Source organism: Lepidochelys kempii, chromosome 9, assembly GCF_965140285.1.
Source record: "Lepidochelys kempii isolate rLepKem1 chromosome 9, rLepKem1.hap1, whole genome shotgun sequence".
NCBI lineage: Eukaryota > Metazoa > Chordata > Testudines > Cheloniidae > Lepidochelys > Lepidochelys kempii.
Window position 1 is genome coordinate 50913721 of NC_136388.1, and position 25081 is coordinate 50938801.

Genomic DNA, 25081 nt, shown 5'->3' on the forward strand with positions numbered 1-25081 from the left:
TTTTCCAGACTAGCTCACCCCCTCTACGATCTACAGTCCTTCTCTCTCCACTTCAGCGCCACGGGACTCCAACACGACGAGCTGGGAGCCGCGCTCTCCCTTGGTCCAAGCCCCCATGGAGAACAGCCACGCTGGTGCTCGGCCACACAGGCAGGGGCCACTTTCCAGACACAGGTTCGAGTTCAGCGGGTTTTATCGCTAGGAGACACAAGCAGCACCACAGAGAACACTGGGACACAGCACAGCCAGCGAAGGTTTGGTTACAGACGCGTGACTACCCCACAGCGTGCATTGGACATGGTGACTCACGAGGAACATCGGCAAGGGCAGGGAAGGGAGCTTGGCGCCTCGGCCGTGCTAGGAGCCTGCGCAGGAGAGCAACAGGAGCCAAGCACTCGTGCGAAACAGCGTCTCCTGGGCGCTCACTGCGCAGCACACAGCTGGGCTGGGTTTGCGCTCAGCGCCCAGGGAAGACTCCAGCTGCCAGGAAGAAATGCAATTTGGGAAGTGTCCCAACAGAGGAGGCGAGCGGGAACATGCAGGAGCCACACGTCTTCCAGGTCGGGAAGAACAGAAGGAGACTTTATTGGGTGCCTACGCAATGGTGAGAGAAAACCACTGGGAAGTGCCTGTGGGGAGCTGACACTCATCCCTGGTCCCTTCCAGTTCATTGCAGATGACGCTAACACCTTTGAAGAATTCATCAGACACTGAAGACATTAAATAATGGGAACAAAATCTCAGTGTGAGCTAAAGGAGCTGCCCTGTGCGGACTGCATGTGAATGTGCTCCTCCCACAGACACCAGCCTCCTGGGACAACCTCTTCAAACGGAACGAGCCCACTGGGAGAGCCTTACAGGGGCCTGGCTTGGGCCCAGACCCTGAAGGGTCTTTAGACACCTACGTCCCTCTGAAAGCCATGAGAATTAGGCATCTCAATATCTTTGTGGGTCTGTGCACAGAGCTTGCTGAGAATCAGGCCCCTGTAAGGTGGCTCTAGCCAGGCACCCAAACCATTGATCACCGAACCATTGGTAGGCCTGGGACCCTGTAGCCCAGACCCTGCAGGGGAGAGGCAGACCACAGACCCGCTCTGCAGGTCAGGTGGGAGAGAGTAGTGTCAACTAATCTCGGGGGCTGGTTGAAATCCCCAGAAGGCAGGAGATCCTGGGAGTCACTGCTAGCCAGTGCGCCCAGCACGAGCACCTGGTAGCCCCTCTCCTGCCACTGGGGACCGGGGTTCAGCTAATACTGTGTGGGGAGTCAATAGAGACACGGGGGATGGGGTACTACAGCGTCCCTGCAGCTGCGGGGCGGTGCTAGAACCCCTTCTCGATGCTGAGGGTGCGTCGGGTGACGTGCTCCATCTTGCCGGAGATGTACTCAGTCAGGCTGATCTGGTAGTTGGCCAGCATCTTCAGCATCAGGCGCAGATTGAGCCACCACTGTTCCTGCGGCAGCCTGTGCCTGTGGGGGAGAGGGACAGAGATCAGCACCGCACCGAGCCTGCTTGCAGCAGCAAAGGGTCTACCCAGAGACTCGTGCTCCCAGCAGCTGGACGAATCCCCCACATCCAGCGTTTCCAGCCTGCAAGATGCACTTTCCCCGCAGTGGAACAGACAGCTTTTCAAAGGGGAACTGGCTAGGTCTTGGAAACCCCAGTAACCCCAGGCTTTGAAATGCACCAGGAGCCTGGTGGGTGGAAGGCAGGTTTTCTGGGGGAGTCAGACAGGGGAGATCAAACCAGGCTGAAAGGGGAAAGTGAGTTCTGCTCTTAAGCTGTGGCATCTCCCACCAGTTCTGTCCGAGACGCTGGGAGCACTGCTGTCCTGGCCCATGACTGCATCAGGCCAACCCTGGTCCCTGCCGCCAGTGCGTGAGAGGCGCATCGCTGATGGCTTGGCTGGCAGAGGCCCTGGCTCCCGAGCAGGCAAGCACACTGGGAAAAGGGAGCCCCCCTAGCTCCCAGCCCGGTACTCACTCAAAGTCGGTGACTTTCTTGAGCTCCATCACGGGGCTGAAGGCCACCGTCTTCTTCCTGAGCCCGATCACACAGGCTGAGTCTGCTGAGTTGGCGAAGACGCGCCCTGCAGGACCACAGGCGGGGCATTAGCAGCAACATGGACATAGCCATGCAGGTCCCCCGCAGAGTGCTGTTTAACCAGCAATAGACCTCGGCCTCAGCAAGGGGCTGCCGGAATGCAGGGGCCAGCTCGCTGCACCATCAGCAGGGGCTACCTCGTAACAAGCCACTTCAGGCCAGGACTGACTGACCTGTGGGGCCTCTGCTCCCCTTTCACCTCTAGAGGCTATTTCTGCAGGCCACGGCTGGGGCGGGCTGGCAAATTGCACGGACACTTCCCCATGCTGAGCGTGTCCCGCGGATCACCAGGGCTGGTGGGGCCAGAGTTACCAGCCTGGCTCAGCCGCTGGACACTCACCCGGGGTGGGGGAGAAGCCTGCCCAATGGACCCCAGGGGCTCAGTGTCAATGCCTCGGCAGGCACAGTGTTCTGTGAGCCCAGGGCAAGCGCTGCGTCCTCGCCCATGTTCCCTGTGCCAGACAAGGCCTCCCCTCGCCGCAACACTCGACCTACCCTTGCGATAAGCCTGCTGCAGCTTCTCTGACATCCACAGCATGGCCTTCACCCCCAGCTTGGTGCCATAGTTACGGTCAAAGGGGGTCGGAGCTCCGCCCTGTAAACGGAGACGGGTGGCCCCATGGGGCATGGAATGAAGCCAGGAACAAAGGAAGCCTGCTGCACAGCTGCTGGGGGTGGCACCAGGCAGGAAGGGGGGGGTAGGGGCATCTACACATCACTGTGGAACACGGGAAGTGGGTGCCCTGGAAATGGCCACCCGCCTCTGGGCCGTACACAGAGCATACAGCCCAGGCAGCTCCTGCACGGCGTGTGCTGCGCTTTCGGGGGGGGGTGCGGCCTGCAGAGCGACACTCCAACTGGCTAAACATCCGGAGGCCTCCGCACTGCCATGAGCACAGGAAGACAGTGAAAGCAAAGGGGAGGCAGGGTCTAGAGGCGACTAGGCCCCAGCCTCTCCTCCTGAGCTGAACGGGAGCCTGTCTTTGGCCATAGCCACCTGCCAGGAAAGTTCCCAGCCTAGCCGGCGCGGCTGCCGCCTACCTGCTGGAGGTGTCCCAGGACGTTGATCCTGCAGTCGAAGATCCCTCTGCCCTCGGACGAGTACAGGTTGTAGAGGAACTCAGTGGTGTAATGTTCATGGCACTTCTCGTTGCTTGGGAGAAGGCAAAGGAGAGCACGTTAGCGGGGCTGCCTCCCGCGATTCAGAAGGCCATGCTGGGGGGCAGAGGATCCTACCCACGGATCGCTGCACCATGGGCAAAGCAGGGAGCTGGAACAATAATCTATGATCCCAAATCGGGCTGCCTCTGAAACCTTCCGCAGTTACCAAAGCTTGGCAGGTCAGCAGACAGCGCAGGAAACTCCTGCTGCCCTGCGTGCCAAGCCCTGGCTCGGGGCCGAAGCCCTAGGCATTAGGGATGGAAGAGCCCAGTGAGATCTCCCTCCCTCGCCCTACCAGTGCAGGATTGCCCCGGTAGTGTGTTAGCCCGCTCTTTGTGGAGCCTTGCTTCAAACATCTCACGGGATGGGCCTGCCACCTCTGCCTAGCCGAAGAAATCATCCTGCCAGGGAACTTTCCCTCCTGGAGGCTACATCTAATTCATCCCGTTCTTAGACAGCTCCCTGTGCACCACTCTGAGGAACCTCTCCCCGGGCTTCCACCCGCCAGGCACTGCAGCTGGTGAAACAGTCACTGCTCAGCTGTGCTAGATAGTGGCAGCTCCCCGGGGTGGTCTCAGCCAGGCTGGGAGAGACAGTCCCCGCACTGACCACACCGCACGGCACAGCCACGTCTCACTTGCTGACCCCTACCACCCGCAGGTCTCACCCCTGGCTCCTGCAGCCCTGTTTCCTCTCCCCCATCACATGCTTTCTCCCACGCTGGTTCGTCCCAGTATATCCTGCCCACGTTTCTAACCACTGGGGGCTTCACTAGGCTGATTCGGGTTAAAGCTGACCTGCGGGGTTTGGAAATAAAAGCTTCTGAAGGCCGGAGGTCAGAGCTTCTTGTTGGCCCTCAAATCGCTAAAGCTGTCGCAGCCCCCTAAAACCAGCCCGGCGCTTGGGGTGCTGCTCTGTGATGGGGCTGACTCCCAACCCCAAGCTCAGCTCTTCAAACTGGTTCATTTCAACTCTTTGCGGTTCAACCGCAGCCGCATCGAGACCAATGTTCTCCACCCTTGCGTAGCGTGCTGGCTTCCCTTGAGAGCCCCTCCCCGATTCCTGCGTGCGCGTGTAGCCATTCGACGGGCAGCAGCTGGGCTGCCTGGAGGGTCAGGGCTGTGTCCTTCAGCCGGCACACTCATGAGCCCTCTGTGCTCCAAACGTGCATCCCACGGGGTACTCTCCTCAGCAGCAGGAAAAGGGTTAAAACTACTAACCCCTCCCCCCAGCAGGATTTAAGCAGGAACACCCTCCTTCCCAGCTCTGCGTGGGCTCTCCAGCCTGGCGCTCAGGGGGTGCCGAGGGGGCCGGCCGGCCGGTGCCCCGCACAGTCTGGTTGCAGGCTGGAGCGTGGAGGCTGGGTTAGTTTCGCAGCAGTAGTGCAGCCTGCAGAGCTGTGTTGCCACAGAGAAGAGCCCCGGGCTGACTCACCGGAGCACCAGGCCTCTCTGAATGTCAGTCTTCATCTTCTCAGTCAAGTGCTCAACGTTGGCCTACAAGACAGACACGGGGCATGTTAGTACAGCACTCAGCACTGTCCCACCACCCAGCACCTGCCCAGCCAGGGGCTTCCCGCCCCAGAGAAGGCCCTTAGCCCCACTCTCGCCTTCCCTCCGTTCAAACCTCCGGCACAGCGCAACCCCCATCCAGAAACACCCTCATCTGATCGACATCATCTCCTCCTCCTCCCGGCAGAGTCCAAACAACAGCTGCAACGTGCTCTCTGGCAGGGAGAGGAAGCTGATCCAATGGGAGCATCTCCTCTGCCCTGTGCTAATGCAGCCATGAACGAACCTTGGCTGGCCCCTGGGTACCGCCTGGGGGAAGGGAGTTACTAGGGCTCATTCAGCTCCCTCCCCAGGTGAGCCGTACTGCTAGGGCCTCTGGTGAATCATTTCCTCGCCTCCCTGATGGCCCAGGCTCTTGAGACTCTTCACCCTCTGCATCAGAGGGACCCAGGGAGCCTATCCTTGTAGCAAGAGGTGATGCCATCCTCACGATGAGAGGTTACTAGACCAGCCTCTGCCACAGGGTCTTTGTGAATCCAGCACTCAGATTCAGATCTGATGAGGCAATGAAAGGCAGCCATTCGTTTTCCTCTGCTACCTCATTATCCTTGGGCCCAGGGATCCCTATCAGACCCTCCCAACCCCATGTCCAGCACCGTGCCCTTCCTCCCACCTCACATCTACAGCTGATGTCCTCACCGAATTCCCACTGGCAACCCCCATGCTTAGATCTCCTCGGTCCAGTGAGTGAGGCAGATATCACGGCTCTCTCTCTCCCAGGAACCACCCTGCGCTCTCTCTCCTCCCTTTAATTAATGGCACTGCAAAATAATTACATGTACTACGTTGGTCCCACGTACTATGTCTGCCCCGAACACACTAAGGGAACACTGGAGCAAAGTCACCTGCTGCATGTTCTTCCTGTTCCTGTACGTATCGCGTGGCCCCATCTCAGTCTGGCCCACATCATGCCCAAAGGGAAGGACACGCTCTGCATAGAGCTGGGCGCATCTCCGCAGGAGTCAGAGAGCGAGCTCACCTTCAGGTCGTGAATGGTGAAAGGATCCTCATAGACATAGGCAGCGTCTGCTCCCACGGCGATGCCGGTCACTGTCGACAGGTAGCCGCAGTAACCCCCCATGGTCTCCACAATGAAGACGCGGCGCTTGGTGCCAGAGGCAGACTGCTTAATGCGGTCACAGCTCTGTGCCGGGGAGAGAATAGAGGGCTCATTAGCATGGAAATCAGAATTGGAGCAAGTATGGGATCCCCACCCCTTGGTCACGGACAGCTGGCAAGGAGAACCAGCTGTGGGTCAGAGCCATGTCTGCCATTATCCTGAGCAGACAGGCTCTCCTCCTCCAGCCTGGCAGCCAAGGATTGCTTGGCCCTTCACAATCCTTACAGCGCCCCTGAAATGCTCGATCCAACCTGCATGCACGCCCCATCAGAACAGGGCCCTTGACCCCCACTTCCAGGCAGCGCTCTGCCACTGTCCGGCAGATGTCTGCTCAGAGTCAGGGCAGCTCTGGGTCCAAGCCCTGTTCTGGGGAGGGCCCTGCTGTCTGGCAGGCTGTGGGGCATGGTGGGGGCACTCTGCAGGGCCCAGGCTGAACGGGAGGAGGAAGGGGAATTGCCCTTTAGTCCCTCCCCTTACTGCGTGAAACCTGGTGACACAGGCCTGGGCCTGTCTGTGGTGGGATCTTTCTGGCCGACAGGTCCAGCATGGTTTCCAGGGCCAGGCCTCAGCCTGGCTTAGCAAGGTGATGAGCAGAGCATCTAGCCAGCGCAGGGAGGGAGGACAAGGCCCACACAGCAATGGGGGGAGGAAGGGGCTGCTTTGGGGTGCAGGAGGCTGTCAAGGCTGGCCCCAGCAGGAGCCTGGGCTGCAAGGGGTGGGTCTCTGCACTCTGTGTGGGGGGTGAGCGAGTATCTCCCCAGACAGTGTGCAGAGGGGATGGGGGAGCACGGGGCAGTGTGGGTGACCCATGCTGGAAATGCAGGGCGGGGTGGGCAGCCAAAAGGCACCGCCTTCTTCTGCACTTTTCCCTGTTCAACGGGCTGCAGGGTTTTGTGCTGACGGCTCATAGCTGCACTGTGGAATTTGTCAGGGGGTGGGCGAGAGCGCCTAGAGCAAGGGGACTGGACACTGGGACTCACCCTGTAGGAGGATGCCGCACGCACTGGACCACAGAGTCATGCTTGCTCCCTCTCTGGCCCAATGACGTTGGAAGCAGCAGCAGCCTAGCAGCCAACCTCGGGCTCTGCAAATCACAGTGCTGGTCCCGGGGTTATCTAGGTCAGTGGTTATCAGGTCTCTGAGCTGGGGGTTCAGGCTCTGGGGTGGGGCCGGGGATGAAGGGTTTGGGGTGCAGGAAGGGGCTCTGGGTTTGGGAGGGGCTCAGGGCTGGGGTAGCAGATTGGGGCGTGGGCTTACCTCTGGCAGCTCCTGGTCAGTGGCGCGGCTGGGGTGCAGAGGCAGGCTTCCCACCCGTCCTGGCACTGCAGACTACACTGTACCCTGGAAGCGACCAACAGGTCTGGCTCCTAGGCGGAGGCGTGCAAACGGCTCTGCGCGGCTCTCGCCTGCAGGCACCGCGGGGGCAGCGTGTGAAGCCCTGTGGCCCCCCTGTCTACGAGTTGGACCTGCTGCTGGCCACTTCCGGGGTGCAGCACAGTGTCAGAACAGGTAGGGACTACTAGTTTTTATTGGCCAGCCACCAGGGTCCCTGGGTGCTGAGCAAGGCGACCCAGTGCCTTGAATTCCGCGACCCAGCCCGAATGTTGAAAACCACTGATCTAGGTAACCACAAGCGAGGCACTGCGAAGCGCAGCGTCACGGCGCCCAACCCCTTTGCGGATCTGGGCCTGCGATGGGAACGCATCTCCCAGCAGTGGCAAGTCTCCTGCTCACCTTGCAAGGAACTTGCCGCCATGCCTCCCCCCATCCCCTGATTCTGGGCTTGCCTCACCTCCATGGCAGCATTGACGGCCGTGTCGCAGCCAAGGCTGAAGTCGGTCCCGGGCACGTTGTTACTGATGGTGGCCGGGATCACGCACATGACGATGCAGAGCTCCTCGTACTGCCCTCGGGCCTCGACCAGCTGCAGCACCCCCTCGTACGCCTGCAGGGGGCAGCAGCAGTGGAAACGTAACAACTCGGCAGAGACGATAACCCACCCCCACCTTCACAGCTGGGGTCTACCCAAGAGCTGCACCCCCGGGCAAGGCCGGTTTGATGCTCGGTGAATTGAGATGCTCACAAAGGTGCTGGGGGTTAGCAGAGACTCAGATCTCCTATCTACCCCCCAAAGCAGCAATGTGCATACAGCAGCCACAGGAGCTCCCCAGCGTTCCGCAGGGTAAGGCCTTTGGGACATGGATTGTCTCTTTGTTCTCTGTGTACAGCACCTAGCGCAGCGGGGTCATGGGCCATGGCTGGGGATCCTAGGCGCTACCACAATATCAGTACTAAATAATGATAAATAGTGTCGAGCTCAGCCACTGGCTTTCCCTGCTGAGCCGGCCAACTACTCAACCCAGTGCTACCGCCAGCTCTGTAGGCCTTTGGGAAGATCACTCAACATCCCTTCCGTAAAATGCAGCTGCAGTGGCTTGGGGAATCTGTCAGCGTATAGCTGATTTTCTGAACTCTCTGTATAACTATCCCTCAGCGTGTGCTGAATCAGCCATCGGCTAATCGGGTCTGTCACTTTCCACCCAGCCTGGCTGTGACAAGAACAATGAAGAGTCATTAACCTTCCATTCAGGGGGAACCACCCACGAACAAAGGATGGCTGCAGCAGAGGAGACACCAGTTCTCCAGGATGGCTGCAGGAGCTGGGGTTGAAGCAATGGAAAATCCCCAGCAGAAACGAAGGAACAAAGACAAGGACTGTTACAAGTTGCTGTTAAAAAGGAATATACTTGCTGAGCGAAGGGGGACCTCCTGGTGGCTAGAGAGCAACAAGATAAAGGGAGCTGGTTTCAGGAGTCAGAGGAAATGCCATGTTCAGGAAGAGAAGACTGAGCTAGAGGAGAGGGGTCCCAGAGGGGGGACCTGGGACCCCAGAAGGCACGGACCAAAATCCAAGGAATGCTCAGAGTTGGGAGGACTCTGAGGGAGGAAGTGGCGTACAGGGCTTTCTTTGTTTGCCTACATCTGTGTATCTCTTGTGCTTTGTCTATCAGTAAAGTGTGATTGGTTTAGAAATTCCTCTGCGAAGTCTCCAGGGACATGTGACAATTGAAGCAAGCAGTATGAAGGGTTAAACTATAAACCCGAGTGTCCACTGGGGTGGAGCTCTGGGGAGGGTGTCCTTGAGTGACTGGGCTGTCTTGGGGAGCCAGCACTGGTCCTGGGGGCTCAGGACAGCTGGTCCGCAGGGGCCCATTCCTTAGATGTGGCATCAGAGTCTCAGCCTGAGAGACCAGAGCCAGAGAAGGTGGCTGGAGCCTGCCCAGAAGCAGGGGCCAGGACAGGGCCAGGTTAATAACACATACCTGCCTCACATGGAGGTTGTGGGGCTCCATCAGCTGCAGAGCTGAAGAGCATGTCAGTGCTATTCTTATGTATGACTGACAGGAGCAGTGATTGCTGCCATGACTCATACCCAGACTCCAGGCACCGAGCGTAGGGGCAGAGCTTTACCCCAGCTGGTTTAGAAAGGAGGCTCGTGGGCTCCCCGAGGAGGAGAGAAACATCCTGCATGCAGTGGCCTGGAGCAGGAGCTGGTGGAGCCTGCCAAGAGGGGGTGTCTGAAGCCAGGTTACAACAGCGCCCAGCAGACCCCAGGGCCTGTGTCTCGCCTCACATCGGGTGCACTTTGCTAAGTACCCACTACATCCAGCTTGAATGGCTTCAGCCTTTTGTGATCTTCTGACCCCAAGCAGGATAGCTGAAGTCCCTACCTCACAGCGCGGTGCTGGGGTGTACCCAGGCAGCGCCTGCATAGTGTGTCCAGGCCCATAGTGAGCACCCACATTTTGCAGTTTGGGCTACACACAATGTCACAGAAAAACGGGCTTGTGGCTAGAGCACGAGGCTGGCGCTCAGGAGATCCAGGTTCTAGTCCCAGCTCTGCCACAGACTGCCCATGTGACTTGACCAAGGTGCTTCATCCATCTGGGCCTCAGTTCTCCATCTGCAACATGGGGCTGGAACACCCTTTGCCTGGTCTGTTGAGAACTATAAGCTCTTTGAGGTGGGCACTGCCTCCTACCACCAGCATGTCTAGTGCCTAGCAGCGGGACCCTGATCTCAGATGGAATACAAGTACAGTAGAACCTCAAAGACCCAAACACCAGAGTTACAGACTGAGTGGTCAACCAGACACCAGGTGGAACCAGAAGAATGTGATCAGGCAGCAGTGAAACAAACAAAACAAACAAACAAAAGGCAAATACTGTACTGTGCCTGTATTGCACCTTAAAGGTAAGCACATCTGGGCTGCTTGTTCCCACCCTCACCCCATGCATGGGTAGCCATTTACAGCTAGGCGGTGAAGATGCTGAGGTTGGCAGGCACAGCAGTGAGCCCCTGCTGGCAGCCCGAGCTGGCAGAGCAGGAGCAACGCTGGGGTCTGTGCCCCTTTCCTGTAAGCCACTGGCGCTGGTTTCATCCCCTCCCCTTAGTCGGGAGGGGGACAAGCTTGCAAGCTCAGTCTGAGCCCAAGCTGCTGATGCTACAAGGAAGCTGTCGGTGCTGGGGCGGGAGCTGCTGCTCTTGTGGCCAGAGCCTGGCCTGGACTGCGAGCTGCTGGAATCAGAGCCTAAGCGACTGCTGGCACACTGGGCTCTGGAGGATCATCTCAGTTTTAAAGGGCCAAAGCCTGCACTGCACGCTCACTGATACCACTGTGCCCATGGTGCCTCACTCATCATCCTTGTAGCCAGGGGGCTAGACCCAGCTGCCTGTCCCCACCCCCATGTGCGGGGCAGTTGCTTACAGGTAGGAGGTGAAGACATTGTTCAGAGCTCCTTTCCCAAGGGGTCCGTAACTCTGAGGTTCTGCTGTCTTACAAAATAATTCACTAGCCCCCTTGCCCAACAGACTGTCGAAGGGGGCAGCCTCAACCCACCTCAAAGCCTCCAACAACAAGGAGTCCGTGGATGTTGAATTTCCGCACGTTCTCCACGATCTTTTCCATGCAGGTCTTCGGAAGAGTTCTGGAAAGCGAAACAAGGAGGTGGCTGAGTGCAGAACGTACCCTGCACACCACTGTGGTTCTACAGCTGGGGGCTGGGCTGGCCACACCCAAGGAAGAACACACACTAGTGAGAAGGAACCTGCTTCATCAAGGGACTGTCACCTGAAATCTCAGCCCTGACTGGATGGCAAGAGAATTCCCTCCCTGCCACCCAGTCATTAGTGCTTAATGGCTATTAGCCAGGACGGACAGGGATGGCGTCCTAGTCTCTGTTTGCCAGAAGCTGGGAATGGGCGACAGGGGGTGGATCACTTGATGATTACCTGTTCTGTTCATTCCCTCTGGCGCACCTGGCATTGGCCACTGACGGAAGACAGGACACTAGGCTAGATGGACAATTGGTCTGACCCAGTATGGCTGTTCTTATGTTCTGTTCAGGATGAACAGAGCAAGGATAAGGTGAGGAACTTGTCTGGAAATAAGATATGGGCTTGAAGCAGGTACCACTGAGTGACGATCTCTGGGCTGTGTTATATGGGAGGTCACACTAGATGCACCTTGTGCAAAAGCGATGGACAACACAGGCGGCCTGAGCAAGCAGGGTTTATTCTCGTTCCACACAGGTGCCTGCAGCTACCCTATGAATTCACAGCTGGATTAAAGGGACGCACCCTGCAGCAGGATCCCAAGAGGCCAGTTGCTCCCCCCTCCCATTTTGGGGAAGTTTCCTTTTCACACCGAGCCTTCTCTCCCCTCAACAGCAATGGGAGATGTTGACTCCAGTGACCCCTGGAATGACTCCTAGGCTGCCGTGGGGCGACCCCAGGCTTGAGCTGGCAATGGTTCTGCTCTGGGGATATGCAGCATTTTGCAGCAGGCAGATCAGTTCTAGACACAGGTTTTGCTTCAAGGAGATTAACGGACATTTGCTCAGAGTACGTGTGAGGCTAGCCCTGCCTCAGTGGGTCACGGAGTTTCAGAAACTTGCGCTTGGCCCCGGTCTCTCTGCTCCTGCCCTGACACTTCGAGCAGTGCTTGCTGCTGAGCACAGTGAGGATTCACCCAGCCCGCCCGTGGCACTTACCGCTTCGTGCCCAGCATGGACCCGCCGCGTCCCAGCCAGCCTGCTACGTCATGCCAGCCCACCTGGCGGATCTGCAAGGAGCAATGTTTTGGTTCACGCCGACGACAGTCTGGCCTTTTCCTATTTGCTCCTAGCCTGGCTGGGAAGCCTGAGACCCCCTCAGCAAATCCCCCGGCTCTGGCCAGTGAGATGATGGTACGTTTTGGAGGGGGCGCATGCGGATGGAATTTGGCTGCTCAGCCTGCCGATCTCACTGGACGGGGCCAGCTTACCGACGTCTTGGTGACGTGGCAAATATTCACCAGGGGTGTTAATATGAAGCCACCCGAGTAGGTTCCCCAGAGGCACATGCCGATGTCTGCCCCCGGCTGCCCCCACCGCCAGTCAAATTGGAGATGTGTACCTGCCCCTTCGACAAGCCTTCAAAGCCATCATTTGCCACGTAGACCATGTGCCCCTGGGAGATCCCGATGCGCACTGCCGACCTGACAGCTGCGTTCATGCCGGCCGCCGGGGCACCGACATTCAGAATCACCAGGCTGAAGTGAGTCTGCCGGCAGGGAAACAAACAGCCCCAGTCGGTACAGACAGCCACAGCAGGGGGAGCACACGTGTGCCAGGGAACTGTGGCACTTCCTCACCACACACCCGCCAGCCCCAGCCCAGGTGACCCCCAGCCACATCAGCCGAATGGCACCAGAGGCACTCTGCTCCATGATCCTTGGATTTGAGACTCCAGAGATCACTGTGACCACAAATTCTCTGGATCAGCCCTGTCACTGTGGGAGGGCGTGCTGCCACACCTGGGGCACCAGGGATGGTAAGCTTGCAGTGCATGCTAGATTAGACCCAAGAGCCCAAGCACTCTCTGCACCTTCTCCCCCGCAACTTACCTTTTCATGGGCTGTCTTCTGATGTGCCAGGAGCTTGTAAATGTTCCAGTTATTTTCAAAGCTCCTGGAAAGAAAACCACTCTCGATGAGCCAGTCGCCCCGCAGCACAATCACCGCGAACCCCACCCGCAGGATCCACTCCAGAGCTAGCGATCAGCGCCAAGTCGGAGATCACAGATTTAAACAGGGAGGGGGCAGGGCCACGTGCCTAGGAGAACAGCTCCAGGGTGTCAGACTGTAGGAACTGGATGTTCGGAGGGGAGGGAGAGAAGGGGGTAGAGCTATGCCTTTTACTCCAGCTGAGGGTGTAGCTAACGAAGCATGAGCCCCGTATCTCAGCTACTTGTGCATCTGCATTCCCCAAGGTGGGAAAGGCTGGACAGTCAATGGCATTATGCTATTGTACTTCCAGAATTTAAACTAGTGTTTTTTGTTGCTTGTGTATGAACATTGGACTACTTTGAATCTCTCTCTCCCAGATCTCAATTAACGTCTCCCATTTAGAGCAACCCCCTCCCAAATTTCATCTTTTTTTAACAGGTTTCAGAGTAGTTTTGGTACATTTTAGTACTCTCAGAGCCTTGGGAAATGGCAAAACCATTTTCCTTTGGTTAAGGTAGTGTCAAACTCATCAGAATTCCAGGATCCTGCCTTACACACGAGATTTTAAATCCTGGCAGCTGAGTGAGAAGAACTTCACTTTCGGGACGTTCTAACAGAAATGCTGAGCAGCTCCACATGCAGATTTGATCGCATGGGCTGTGCTGCTAATTAACGGCCTGCAAAACTTTGCTCCTGAGCGAAGGTTGCCCAGTGGTGCCTCATGCCCTTCCAGAATGATGAGCTCAGCTATGCAAACCAGGCCATACAGGGTTAAGGAACATAACCCCCCCAGACCCCAGCACAACCTTAACTCTGCCCCCGGGAGCTGGCAATTGCCGCTGAAAATGGCACAGTCAGGCTGCTGCCATGAGAAGCAGCCACGAAGAATGACTAAGAAAATGTGTCATTTTCTGCCTTGTGTTGCACAGATCTGAACTGCAGCATTTCTCTGCATGCCCCCGAGCTGCGGTCGCCGTGCTAGCGGGAGCTGTACTGACCGGAGGAGGGAGCAGTTGGAGCAGGTTGGCAGAGCTATCGCGGTGACGCTGCACGTGTACCGTGAGGATCGGGGCTGCCCTCAGCGCTGGGAGCTGCAGGGTGTGTCAGTGGCAGGGCCCAGGGCTCTGTGTCCTGGGGACGGCTGGCGCGCTGCTGGCAGACGTGGCAGTGGTCTCTGGGCTTAGCAAAGGGGTTGGCGAAGGCAGTGTCTCAGAAGGGCTCCTCATGGTCAGGGCGAAGGGGAGGGAGCAGCAAGTCGGGGAGGTTTGTGTGGAGCAGGCTCAGGCCGGGGTAGGTGACTCCTGTTTGCTGTGCCTGGCCTGAGCCGGAGAGTCGTCTCAGCAAAGCGAGGCTGTCTGTCTGTCTGTCCGTCCCCCGCAGGGCTCGTGGGCTGTGTCCCCTGCGTGTGCAGAGCGCTGCTGCGGGTGCTGGCAGCAGGCTGGGACCTCGCCCACGGAGGGCAAGGGAGGCTGCAGTGCAGGGCTGGCGTCACTCTCGCTGGCTCTTTGCGGAGGCTGAGGGTTAGCCACCCTCTGGAAGGGCCCCGCCCCACCGGGTGGCCCGAGCCGTGCTTTAGCCATGCTGCTGCACAGTGCATTTCCTTGGCTTTTCAAAACAACTTCTCAGCCCCTCCCCATGTCCCTCTGCCCGGCCTCTGGCTCCATGGCAGTCACTGCCCAGCCCCAGCATGCCCTGGCTGCACGTAGCTCCCTCAGTGCCCTGTGCCATCTGCTTGTCGCCCCTCTCTCTGCCCATGCAGCATGGACCAGAGCTCCCTCCCCAGCCTTCCTCTCTGTGGGCAGCAGGCGTTGGCAGGGAACCCGCAGGGTGAGGGGCTGGGCAGAGGACACGGGAACAGCACAGGGACTAGCATGGGGGGGGGGGTGTATTTTGAAAGGGGGACAGGGATGTGGGGTGGTTGGCGGGAGAGAGATAAAACCTCCCCCAACCTCTCCCACTGCACAGCTCTGATCCCCCCTTTCCACCCTACTTCTCCCTGCACAGCTCCCACCCCCAGCTTCCCTCTGCCTGCTCACTCCCCCAGCACTGCGAGAAGGGCCAGGACCTGCTGGAGGAAGGGAGGGGCGGGAGAATGGAAATGCAGAGTCCCTCCTGCCCCTACCCTGGGCCTCGTGCACACGCATTTCACTTCCTTGGGCATGTCAGTTTAGCTGCCACCCACCTGCAGTTCCAAATTTCACTCTCAGTGACTGCCAGTGTTGCTCTCCCAAAGAGCCAGGGGTGCGGTGCACAAGCTGAGATCAATCCCAAGGAGTGAGATCAGTTTGGGGAGAATCAAAGCCATTGTCTGAGCCCCAGATGTGCACAAAAATCAATAGAAGAACCAGGTGATTTTGTAAATACATGATTTCTTTTTTTTGGGGGGGGGGGAGGGACTGTAGCTTGGAAACCCCTTGCTCAAATGACCCCATCCCACATCCCCATGAGCCAGAGCAAGTTTCAAAGCAATCTGAGTGAGCATGTGGCTTGTACAGTACTTAGAATAGTCATCTTAAAAAAGAGGAGTGACTCAATCATAGCTATTGCAGAGCTGCTGCTCTGCCATAATCCAAGTGCCTCACCTCCCCCGGAGCTGGATTGCCTCTTCGAACCTCTTCTCATCCATCGCTTTCTGCACTTCCTTTGTCTGAAAAAAAAAAAAAAAAAAAGAGAGAGAGAGAGAGAGATGGGGAATTCTCAGTGAGAAAGAAAAACCCACATAATTCCAGGGAAGTCAGCTAAATGTACGACACGGTTGAAAATGAAATTACACTTGGCAGAGTCTCTCTTAGTAACCCCCGAGCCTGGCTTGGGGGCAACCAGGGCAGAACAAGGCCAGAAACGGATTCTCTCTCACACACACACAGACCCAGGCTTTGGACGACAGCAGAAGGGATGTATTGGGACTTTAAATCTCGACACAGGGGATCTGTGTGTGTGAGACTTTGTATTGCTAATGACACATAAAACCCCACCTGCGCACAGCTAGAACAGACCCCCAGATATGCAGATCTCTGAGCCCATCTTCCATTTGTTCTGGGCTCTCGAGTGCTGTTTCTCCCTTGCTAATTGCTGTCACGTACCACAGTACAGTATGAACGAGAGGGAGGCCAACCTGAGCAGTCGAACTTGTCCACCCAGAGCCGCCCCATATACTCACCACCTGGACGCACTCCATCAGGGGCAGGCGGACAGACTGGTTCCCGGAAAGGCTCACCACGCAGGCGGGCGTGTCAGGCGTGGCCTCCAGCAGCGCCATCACAGCCTCCATTCCCATCTTACTGCTCTGCAGAGGACACAGTAACCTTGGTAAGAGGGCTGCTTGTCTAGTGCGGGCCCGCTGCTGCCATGGGTCCCACTGCATGGCTCATGTTCACCTATCAGAGGCAGCCGTGCTAGCGGGGAGCCTCGTACAGACGCGCTACTAGGAATCGGAGCATCGCACGGGCTTGGTTACACAAAACACACCACGTGCTAAGGAGAGGCTGAGCTGGCGGGGCACAAACATACCTGAGAGTTGCCGCGGAAAGATCTGCGGCCACCTGGATCTTCTCCCAGACACCCACATGCCAAAAAAACTCCCAGGGAGCGTGCCCCTCCCCCCCCCACCCCCACAACAGAGGAGACAGGTGCTGCTGCAACTCCTGTGGGGGTGGTTTTAATTCTGTGCTCGGGCACCAGACAGTACAGCTACGTTTCCCCCCGTTAACTCACTTCCCACACACAGGCATCAGAGCCACGGGCTACTGGACAAAGCTCTGGCACAGCCCCTCCGAGGGGGCAGGGAAGAGATGGGTGGATTCTGTGGCTCAGCGGGTTTGTTTCTCTAATTTAGATTATTAGGACCCCAGACCGTTACTAGGCTATTTAAGATTAGGACAGTTAGCAGTCAATTAGGAGGAGTAAACTCCTGAGGGCTGGTCTCTGTTTTGCACAACAGGGTCAAGCACCAACCAAGGCTGCACTGTGCATGTGACTCCAGGCATTTCCCCAAGCCTGGAAGCAAGTGCCCCTTGCGTCGGGATCTTCTCGGGGGCCCACTTCCTGCTCACCATGCTGGCTACCAGGATGGGATTTCACCCTCCCAAATGCAGGCACTCCAGACCAGTCGCTGCGATCACACACTGGGCCCGCCCGCACACATCTCCCCGCTCAGCCAAACCGATTGTACCTACCAGCACGCGATCGAACGCCGAGGGGGTCCCGCCACGCTGCACGTGGCCAAGAACGGTCACACGCGTGTCAAAGCCAAGGCGCTGGACAACCAGCTGTTCAGCAGAGAAAAGAGTGTGGGTTCGGTTCATTACAGGTCAATGTACCTCCAGAGCCCCCCAGCAAAGGAGCGCACGCCCCAGAGTGCGTCACTTACATCCTTCACGTAGCTGGAGGAGATGGGTTTGCCGTTCCTGTCGATGGCGCCTTCAGCGATGATGATGATGTTGAGCCGGGACCCTCTGCTGCGTGTCTGCCGCAAGAGAAAGAAACAGCCAAACTTAACCGGAGCTGGCCGGAGCAGACAGGAGCTGGCCGGAGCAGACAGACTGGCTGCGCTAGCTGTTCAGGGAGTTCATTGGTGCTTAGCACTGATCATTTGCTCCCTTGCCTGGAGCGGGGAACCGCAGGCTCCTTGGTAAACGGATGGAGGGGATGCACCATGGCTGTGTGCTTCTGTGCTCTCTGCTAACACACAGTGACATCCCTCACTCAAGTCGGGGAGATCTCTTGAAACCTTCTCCAGCCACTGCAGCTCAAGGGCAGAGCAATGTGCCGTCGCACCCCAGGGACGCAGCACAGTGCTGCCCAGTCTGCAGAACCCTAGAAAACAGCCCCCTTCTCCCCACGGAGCTCCATTAACTTCAACAGGGCCCTGCCTCTGTGGGATCGGGCCCTACCTGCCAGTCTTCTCTGGGCCTCCCCTGGGCACGTTTCAGCTGGATTTGTATTCAGCGGCATATTTTGTTTCATTAAAGAGACTGGCTCAACCCTCTTGAACTCCTGTTGGCGCGTACACTACCCTTTGTGAAATGCCTGGTTCAGCCTTCATGAGGGGTCAGCTCCTCAGCTGGGGGGAATCGGTGTCGCCTAGTGAGTGCAGTGGAGCAGTTCCGATTCACAGCAGCTGGGGATCTGGCCCAAGCTGTTCCTAACATGACAGAGGAGGGCACAAGAACGAGGCCAGGCCCAGAGCATGCCCACTTGTGGAAACCCTAAAGGACTCGCCCCATCAACTGGCTTTGTCTGAAGACACTGTTACCTTCACGCTGTCTAACCCACAACAACTACAGAAGCTGGCTTTCCAAGGAAATGAGCCCGTAGTGGAAACTCTAGTGGAAAAGACAAGGGTTGGACACATCCATGTACATATACATTGTTGCATGGGAATCAGTGGGGTCCATGTGGGCAGGCAGGTCTGCTGGCATGGAGCAGAGCGCAGGATTGGGGCCCTAATACGGACGTGCGCCCTATAGAGGGGTGCCCATTATACATTTAACAGAACAAACGAAAGAGATCACAGCTTCGTAAAGTACCAGTGAAGACAAAATATTAAGCATCCGAGTCAGCCTTGCCCACATGCCCCATGTGCATTCTTTCCAAGCACCTGAGCAGCTTTCTGGTTCCACAGTGGTTTTAAATTGAAATTTAGCAGGTGTTTGGCTGACAACATTCGACTGCTGATGTTAAGAATAGACTCCTGCTTTGAAATGGGGGCGTCACTTCATTAAGATCCTCTTTGCCCAAGTGGCCGGACCAAGAGAAGGGCAGATAAAAAGGAGAGAACAGGGAAGAAGAGCAGAACCTTGGAGTGGTATTTCTCTCTGGATTCCCTACCGCACCGAGCTCCCTTCCCCAGCTGACAGAAGAGGATTGCCGCGTCCCAAACGGCACTCACCTCCCCAAGTCTCTCGCACATGAAATCCTCCCAGCCGTCCTCAGGAGGGGACTCCGGGATGAAAAGCCAGTCAGCACCCGAGGCCAAGGCAGACACCAGCGCCAGGTACCTAGGGAGGCAGACTCAGATTAGCAGCCATGACCGTCAGCCTGCCAACAGCAGCACACAATGGAGGGAAGAAATGTGTCACTTGGGATCAAAACAAGTTCAGGGCTCTCATGGCTTGGGAGTAAACAGTGGCATGGTTAGCTTACAATATGCCTTGTGCCGACACACGCTACGGTTACGGTGCTGGTAACTACAGAGGCTGGCAGCAGTCTCCTTTCCACCAGAGCAAACCACTCCCTGGTTCCCATTTGCCCCAGGGTGCATCGCTGATTAGGGTCTTCTCTTGTCTGTTGTGCAGTGCATTCCACACAGCCCAGACCTCCCACTGCCCTCAGCACCACTTCCTCCCCTCCTCCCAAAAACCCACTCTCTTCCCCTCCCGACACTGCCAGCAACCATCCCCACCACACGCCCCCAGTTCTCCCCCTCTCCCAGACAGCCACCCTCGCCTTACCACCTCCCAAAAGCAGGGGCCTGTCCTTACCCACAGTGTCTGCCCATCACCTCCAGCACAAAGGTCCGCTGGTGGCTGCAAAGAGAGAAGGAGGATCAGAATTTGGGGAGTAGTGTCTCTCTACAGCAAGGCGCCTTGGCCAGAGTCATGTTCAGTCATCAGAAGGATCCCCCCGTCCCATCCCCCAAGAATCTGGGTCCAAGGCGAGGGCTGTGCAGTGCCAGGTGCGCCATGTCACTGTTCAGTACGGAGCTCTGGCTCTGGTCCTGCCAGCAGAGAGAGGAGGGCATCTGCAAGGGACTCCCCACTCACCTCTGGGCCGTGGTGGTGATCGCATCGATCACCTCCATGATGCGGTGCAGTGCGGAGTCCGTGCCGATCGTCATGTCGGTACCACAGAAATCATTGTCGATGGAGCCCACCAGGCCGACAATGTTCAAGTTACAGTATTTCTTAGCCACCTCCTTGGTGATCTTACCTGTGGGTAAACACAGAGAGGCTGCAGTGATCAACTCCCGACTTTTCCTGCAGAGCAAGACACTGCTCCAGCTGTGGGGCAGAACGGGCCCTGCTTAAGGGCATGCAAAGCAAGCCGTTACATGTTAGATCTAGGTATCCCCGTTCTGCTTGAACAGTGTGAATGGAAAAGGCCATTGTCCTGAGTCTTCCAAGCCCTTTGCTGTAGACAGCAAGAAGCAGCCATGCAGCTCTCAATTGATGCACCAGAAAAAAAGATATGACAAGCTGCAGTAAGGAGAGTCATTTAAAAAAAGACCAGCCTAGAAATTGGGGTTAATTTCATTGTGATTTCCTCTGTTAGGCCTTTAAATCTGTCAAGCCAACTTCACGATCACACCCCGCTTTCTTCCTGGATCAAACGGAGAGCTGCATTTCCTGATTTACTACTTTTTGGTATACTTTCGAGACTTCAGGCTCACGTTAGTGATTTAGACTTTGCACCTAAGCCCACATGTCCCTTTGAGCAGAGAAAGGCAGAACAAGAACCACAGTTCGAAGCTGATGCCAGGAAAGTTTAACAGTGAGGGCGATTGGCTATTGGAACAGAGGGCCAATGGACATCTCTTAATGTCTTCACATCCAGACTGGAGGCCTGCCTGGGAGATGCTTTAGCCAAACACAAGTTATTGGGCTCCATGCACTGAGTAAAATTTAATGACCTGTGATGTACAGGAGGTCAGATTAACTGATCTGATGGTCCCTTCTGGCCTTAAAATCCATGAATCTGATGACGTCTCATGCTCAAGCTATCCCCACTTTTCAGTGCTTTTCAGTGTGGGGGCCTTCTCCCCACTTTGGCTCTGGGGATTAGCAAGTGCAGGTCAGACTGCAGCCTGTGCTGGCACGTACCGTCTTTGACCAGCTCCTCCAGCAGGCCGCCCCATTCTGTCCGGAAGATGTTGGCCCCCGTCAGGCTGCCGTCCCCTCCAATGACGCACAGGTTGGTGATGCCATGCTGCACCAGGTTGTGGGCAGCCAGGAGGCGCCCCTCTCTCGTGGTGAAGGCTTTGCAGCGGGCGCTGCCGATGATTGTGCCGCCCTACAAACAGCAGAAACAAGGTGAGAGAGGAACAAACAGCCAGAACAGCTGGCGGATGCAAAGGGCCAACTGGGTGAGACCGGTCTTCAGGAGCACAAACTCTTGTGGCAAATCCACCTGGGAATCAGCCATGGGAAGCGTCCTGCCCCTACAGCTAATGGATGGGGAAGGGCGAGCAGGTTACCTGTGGGTAGAGGGGAGGAAAGAGGATGCAGGAACCTTATTCTGGCCCATGTCCCAGTAGGCCAAGATTCAACCGTACCTAGAGCTCTAGAGGAGTCCAACACCTGTGACCGCTGATGTGGTCTCCCAGCTGGCAGCAGGCTCTGGCCAGCTGTCCCCTCTGCTGCCTGCTGTAGCATGCACTAGCCAGGGGAAGATGCTGCTCTGTGTTTCCACCTGTCCTTCCCCAGAACTACCTGCCCTGAGCCAGACTGTGCTGTGACAGCAAGCTGCCACCCCTCCCCCCACCACAGCAGCGTAGCTCGGGCAGGATCCACCCGACGTTTCCGTTTCAAATCTTCCCAGTCTCCTTTGGTCCAAGGGTAGAAAACAGCTGGGGCAGAGTTAACCAGCAACGTACCACCCACCGCCTCCCTGACCGTGCCCCTCGCGTCCATTTGCTGGGATCACAACTCTTCGCCTTCCAACGGAACAATATGGAGTGAGGACGGCTGTTCTCCGGGAGTCGGACTGGCGGGCCTCCCACAAGCTCATCACCAGGGTGTCAGACCCACAGCTTTCCTGACCTCTTTGCAGTCTTTTTATTTGTCTCTGGCACTTCCTTCGGCTCCGATTGCAAATCAAGCCCAAAGAAGTGGTCGCGACCCTCCTGCCCTGAAGGGAGCTAATGTGTCCCCCACCCCTTTGCACCACTAATGGCCTGTCTCGCTGCCAGACGGCTCTCCTTTTGGAAGTGGACTCTCCATAAGGTGCTGGCGAGAACAAACACTCCCTTGGGCACTTGGCGGCCTGGCACCTTGCCCATCCCCGCGAGAGATTGCCCTGTTTCGTTCTAGGTCACAGCTCAGCATGCAAATTGCTTCTGGTTCATTTAGGGGCATGTCCCAGCAAGGAGCCTGCCTGTCTCTGGCTTGCATTTGCACCTGGGGTTCGCTACAGTTTAGCTGATGTACCTTAACTAGCACTGTGAGGCCTAACTGCTGCTTTTATCCCCATGGACCCTGCTGCCTTGCTACATACTCCCAACCCCGAGCATGGGGGAGAATTAGGAGCTGGCCTCTTCTCCCCATCACCCCACATTCACAACTGTATGGACAGCAGCTCCCGGGTCAGCAGCGCACCCTACGCCCATGGCGGTAAAAACACCGGCACATGCAAAACAGAGAAGGATTTGGAGAAGGAAAGCAAAGGAGGGAAGACAAGGGAGGCAGAGACACAAAATGTCACGGATTTCAGGAGCTCGCTACCATGGTTGGCTTTACTGCTTTGGAAAGGCTTGGCGTAAATGCAGAGGGTCGTGCCAGGTCCCTCAGGCAGACGTGGCTGGGACAACAATGTGACATCCCTGCCCCTCTCCTCCGGAGCCAGGCTTCTGAGGTCACTCCCCATGGATGAGCGGGCAGCGCTGCCAAGCGAAGCAAGGCATGGCATGGCATGCTGAGTACCAGCGGCTGTGGAACAGCAGCACACAGACGGGGATGGGGAGGGCATGCAGCACCAGAGCATTACCTGTGAGCAGGGAGACACACTGCTCAAATCGGGGAAGATGCTAGAAGGAGAGGGGGGAAAAACACAAGAGAATGGAATGAAAGGGCTCAAGGAACTGAGGGATGCTCCCATGTGGCCGGCATAGCTGGCTGGTCTCAGTCCTGGCTACATAGCAGTTACAGCTTTCTTGAGTGCCTGGTAGATCTCAGCTGGGAATCAATGGGGCTAGCACCTAATCTGGGTCAGTGACCCACACTGCGGCAGACAATGCCAGTATTTCCAAGGCAGAGCCCTGCCCTGCCCCACTAAAGCCCTTGCCCCTTAAACACAGGCTAAGCCAGTATTTCTGTAAGAGTCAAAGTCCCTGCTCCAGGACCCCCACCTCCCCAAACGTCTGTTACACCAAGTCACAAACAGAACCAGATTATTCCGGGGGGGCTGAACCACACTTTAGCCCGAGCCTCTGACAAAGCAAAGAGCCACGCTGACATACTGTTGGGAAGTATTTTTGTGGCCCCGATTGGTTGTGTGTTTTCACGCTGCGCAGCTGTGTTTAAATGTGGCTGTTTTTGTGGGGTAGGCAGGGCCTAGAAGGGGATCTAGCAAGGAGAAGCATTAGGGCTCGAAGGAGAGAAACCACTGGGAAGGTACATCAAGCTGTTTGGTTTTGGAAGCGTATCTGGGGGGGATTGGCTACTTGCTTGTTTTTGACGTTAGACATTCCAGTCCCTCTCTCCTGTGTTTCTAGCAGGGCTGTGACACCATACCAGCGGCACCTGTTTAAATCGCCTTCAGCTGGATCCCTAGCGGGTATAAATCAGCGCTCCCCACTGACTGCAGGGGAGACTGTCTGGGTGACTTCAATAGAGCCACGCTGATTTGTGCCAGCTAGGGATCTGGCCCTTTGGTTTGTTAAAGCCTATTGAACTCAAATGCCTCAGAAATCTGTGGGAGACAAGAAGGCTTTAGGTGCCTTTGTTAAAGATTCAGCAAGCCCTTGTTCACTGAAGGACTCAGAAAGCCTCAGTCCTCATGTGAGACCTCCAGCAAACCAGGGTAAGCTCAGACGTGACAGCCGAGATACTTCAAGGTAAAACCGCAAGCAAACATACAACTCAAACCCACATCTTTTACACATCAGAAAGAAGCAAGACGGAGACAAGGACCAGAGGGCCCAAACCCAATTTATTTCCCAACAGCTGGTCCCCTTTAAGCTGGGGTCCCATCTATGCTACAAGTACACTGTGAGGGGCAGAGGTTCCCCAGCAGATGTAGATGGGCCCTAACCTTGGGTTGACCATGAATCAGACTCTCACTTCGGCCCAGGTGTATCCGAGCCTGCAGCACAGTTCAGGGACACGGTTAGGTCCCATCTATGCTACAGAGCAAACTGTGGCAGGGACAGTGGTACTGCTGTCAGCTGTCTTTACAGTGCAGGGTCAATGGGCCCTTAAAGGGCCAAGCATATTTTTAACACAGTTGGGGGCTGTCTACCCAGCTGACACCAAACCTGTGTTATCGCACCGATCGACCACAACACAGTGCACCAGACCTTGATTAGTCTGGCTGTGCAGTCAAGACCAAAGCTGACGCAGGACCTTGATGTGAGAAGCACAGACTAAGCCGACTCAGGTGTGAGGGGGAAGGAGATGTCTAAATCATACAATGGAGTCAAATCAAACCAAAGGTGTGTTTCAGTAGGAGGCGAATCACTGTTATCAAGAGGGACAGGGAAAGGAGACCCATTCCCTGCCTCAGGGGGCTTGGGAAAGGGGCATGCACAGACATGGACGGAACACTTTAGCAGGTTTAATGAGGTGTCATCTCTGAGATGGCCCCCTTCCTGCTCTCCAGAGGCAAAGGGCACAGCTAACACTGTTTCTCCGGCCTTGCTATGCTGCCGGATGGCTTACACTGACTTCCCCTCCAGGGGACAGCCTCTTTCCAGAAACACTTTCTCCATGCTGTCTCCTGCTAGCAGAGAATGGAGCACACACAGCGCTGTATAATCAGTCACTCCCTACTCCCAGCGTGCCCTGGGCCTGCAGTTGCAATCATTAGGACAGGAAGAACAGCCTCTATCCCCAGGCTAAACAGTGTGCCCTGGTGTTCAACATGTGCTAGATGGATCCAGCATCTAGACTCCATCGAACTGCACTAGAACCTGGTTTAGTTTTGCCCTACGTGACCAGTCAAACTGAGCTATAAAACCGAGCTCGGCAAACTCAATGTGAGCCCAGTGTAAACAGGACAATGGGGAGCAATGACTAGGATTTTATATGTTATTACTAAATCATTTCAGAAAATCCTCTCCAGCTCTGACCTCCGCAGACCAGAGGAAATCGCAACACTGGGCAGATGCGTCAGAGATGCATGTGAGCTGCACAAGTTAAAAGGG

At 56.5% G+C, this 25081-nt stretch overlaps 1 protein-coding gene across 1 annotated transcript in view; it reads right to left on the reverse strand.

The window, feature by feature from the left end:
- Nucleotides 1-561: 561 nt before the first annotated feature.
- PFKL (phosphofructokinase, liver type) overlaps nt 562-25081 on the reverse strand; it is a 35967-nt gene continuing 11447 nt past the window's right edge. Inside the window, exons 4-22 of the mRNA XM_073360333.1 lie at nt 20823-21012; nt 19767-19932; nt 19485-19529; nt 18893-19001; nt 17372-17467; nt 17178-17270; nt 16163-16288; nt 15585-15649; nt 12901-12964; nt 12411-12557; nt 12008-12078; nt 10855-10942; nt 7747-7899; nt 5814-5978; nt 4698-4759; nt 3144-3255; nt 2598-2697; nt 1983-2088; nt 562-1468 (exon numbers count right to left, since the gene is read on the reverse strand). Coding sequence (XP_073216434.1) covers nt 1321-1468; nt 1983-2088; nt 2598-2697; nt 3144-3255; nt 4698-4759; nt 5814-5978; nt 7747-7899; nt 10855-10942; nt 12008-12078; nt 12411-12557; nt 12901-12964; nt 15585-15649; nt 16163-16288; nt 17178-17270; nt 17372-17467; nt 18893-19001; nt 19485-19529; nt 19767-19932; nt 20823-21012 — 2106 coding nt within the window. The 3' untranslated portion in view covers nt 562-1320. The remainder of the gene's footprint in view (nt 1469-1982; nt 2089-2597; nt 2698-3143; nt 3256-4697; nt 4760-5813; nt 5979-7746; nt 7900-10854; nt 10943-12007; nt 12079-12410; nt 12558-12900; nt 12965-15584; nt 15650-16162; nt 16289-17177; nt 17271-17371; nt 17468-18892; nt 19002-19484; nt 19530-19766; nt 19933-20822; nt 21013-25081) is intronic.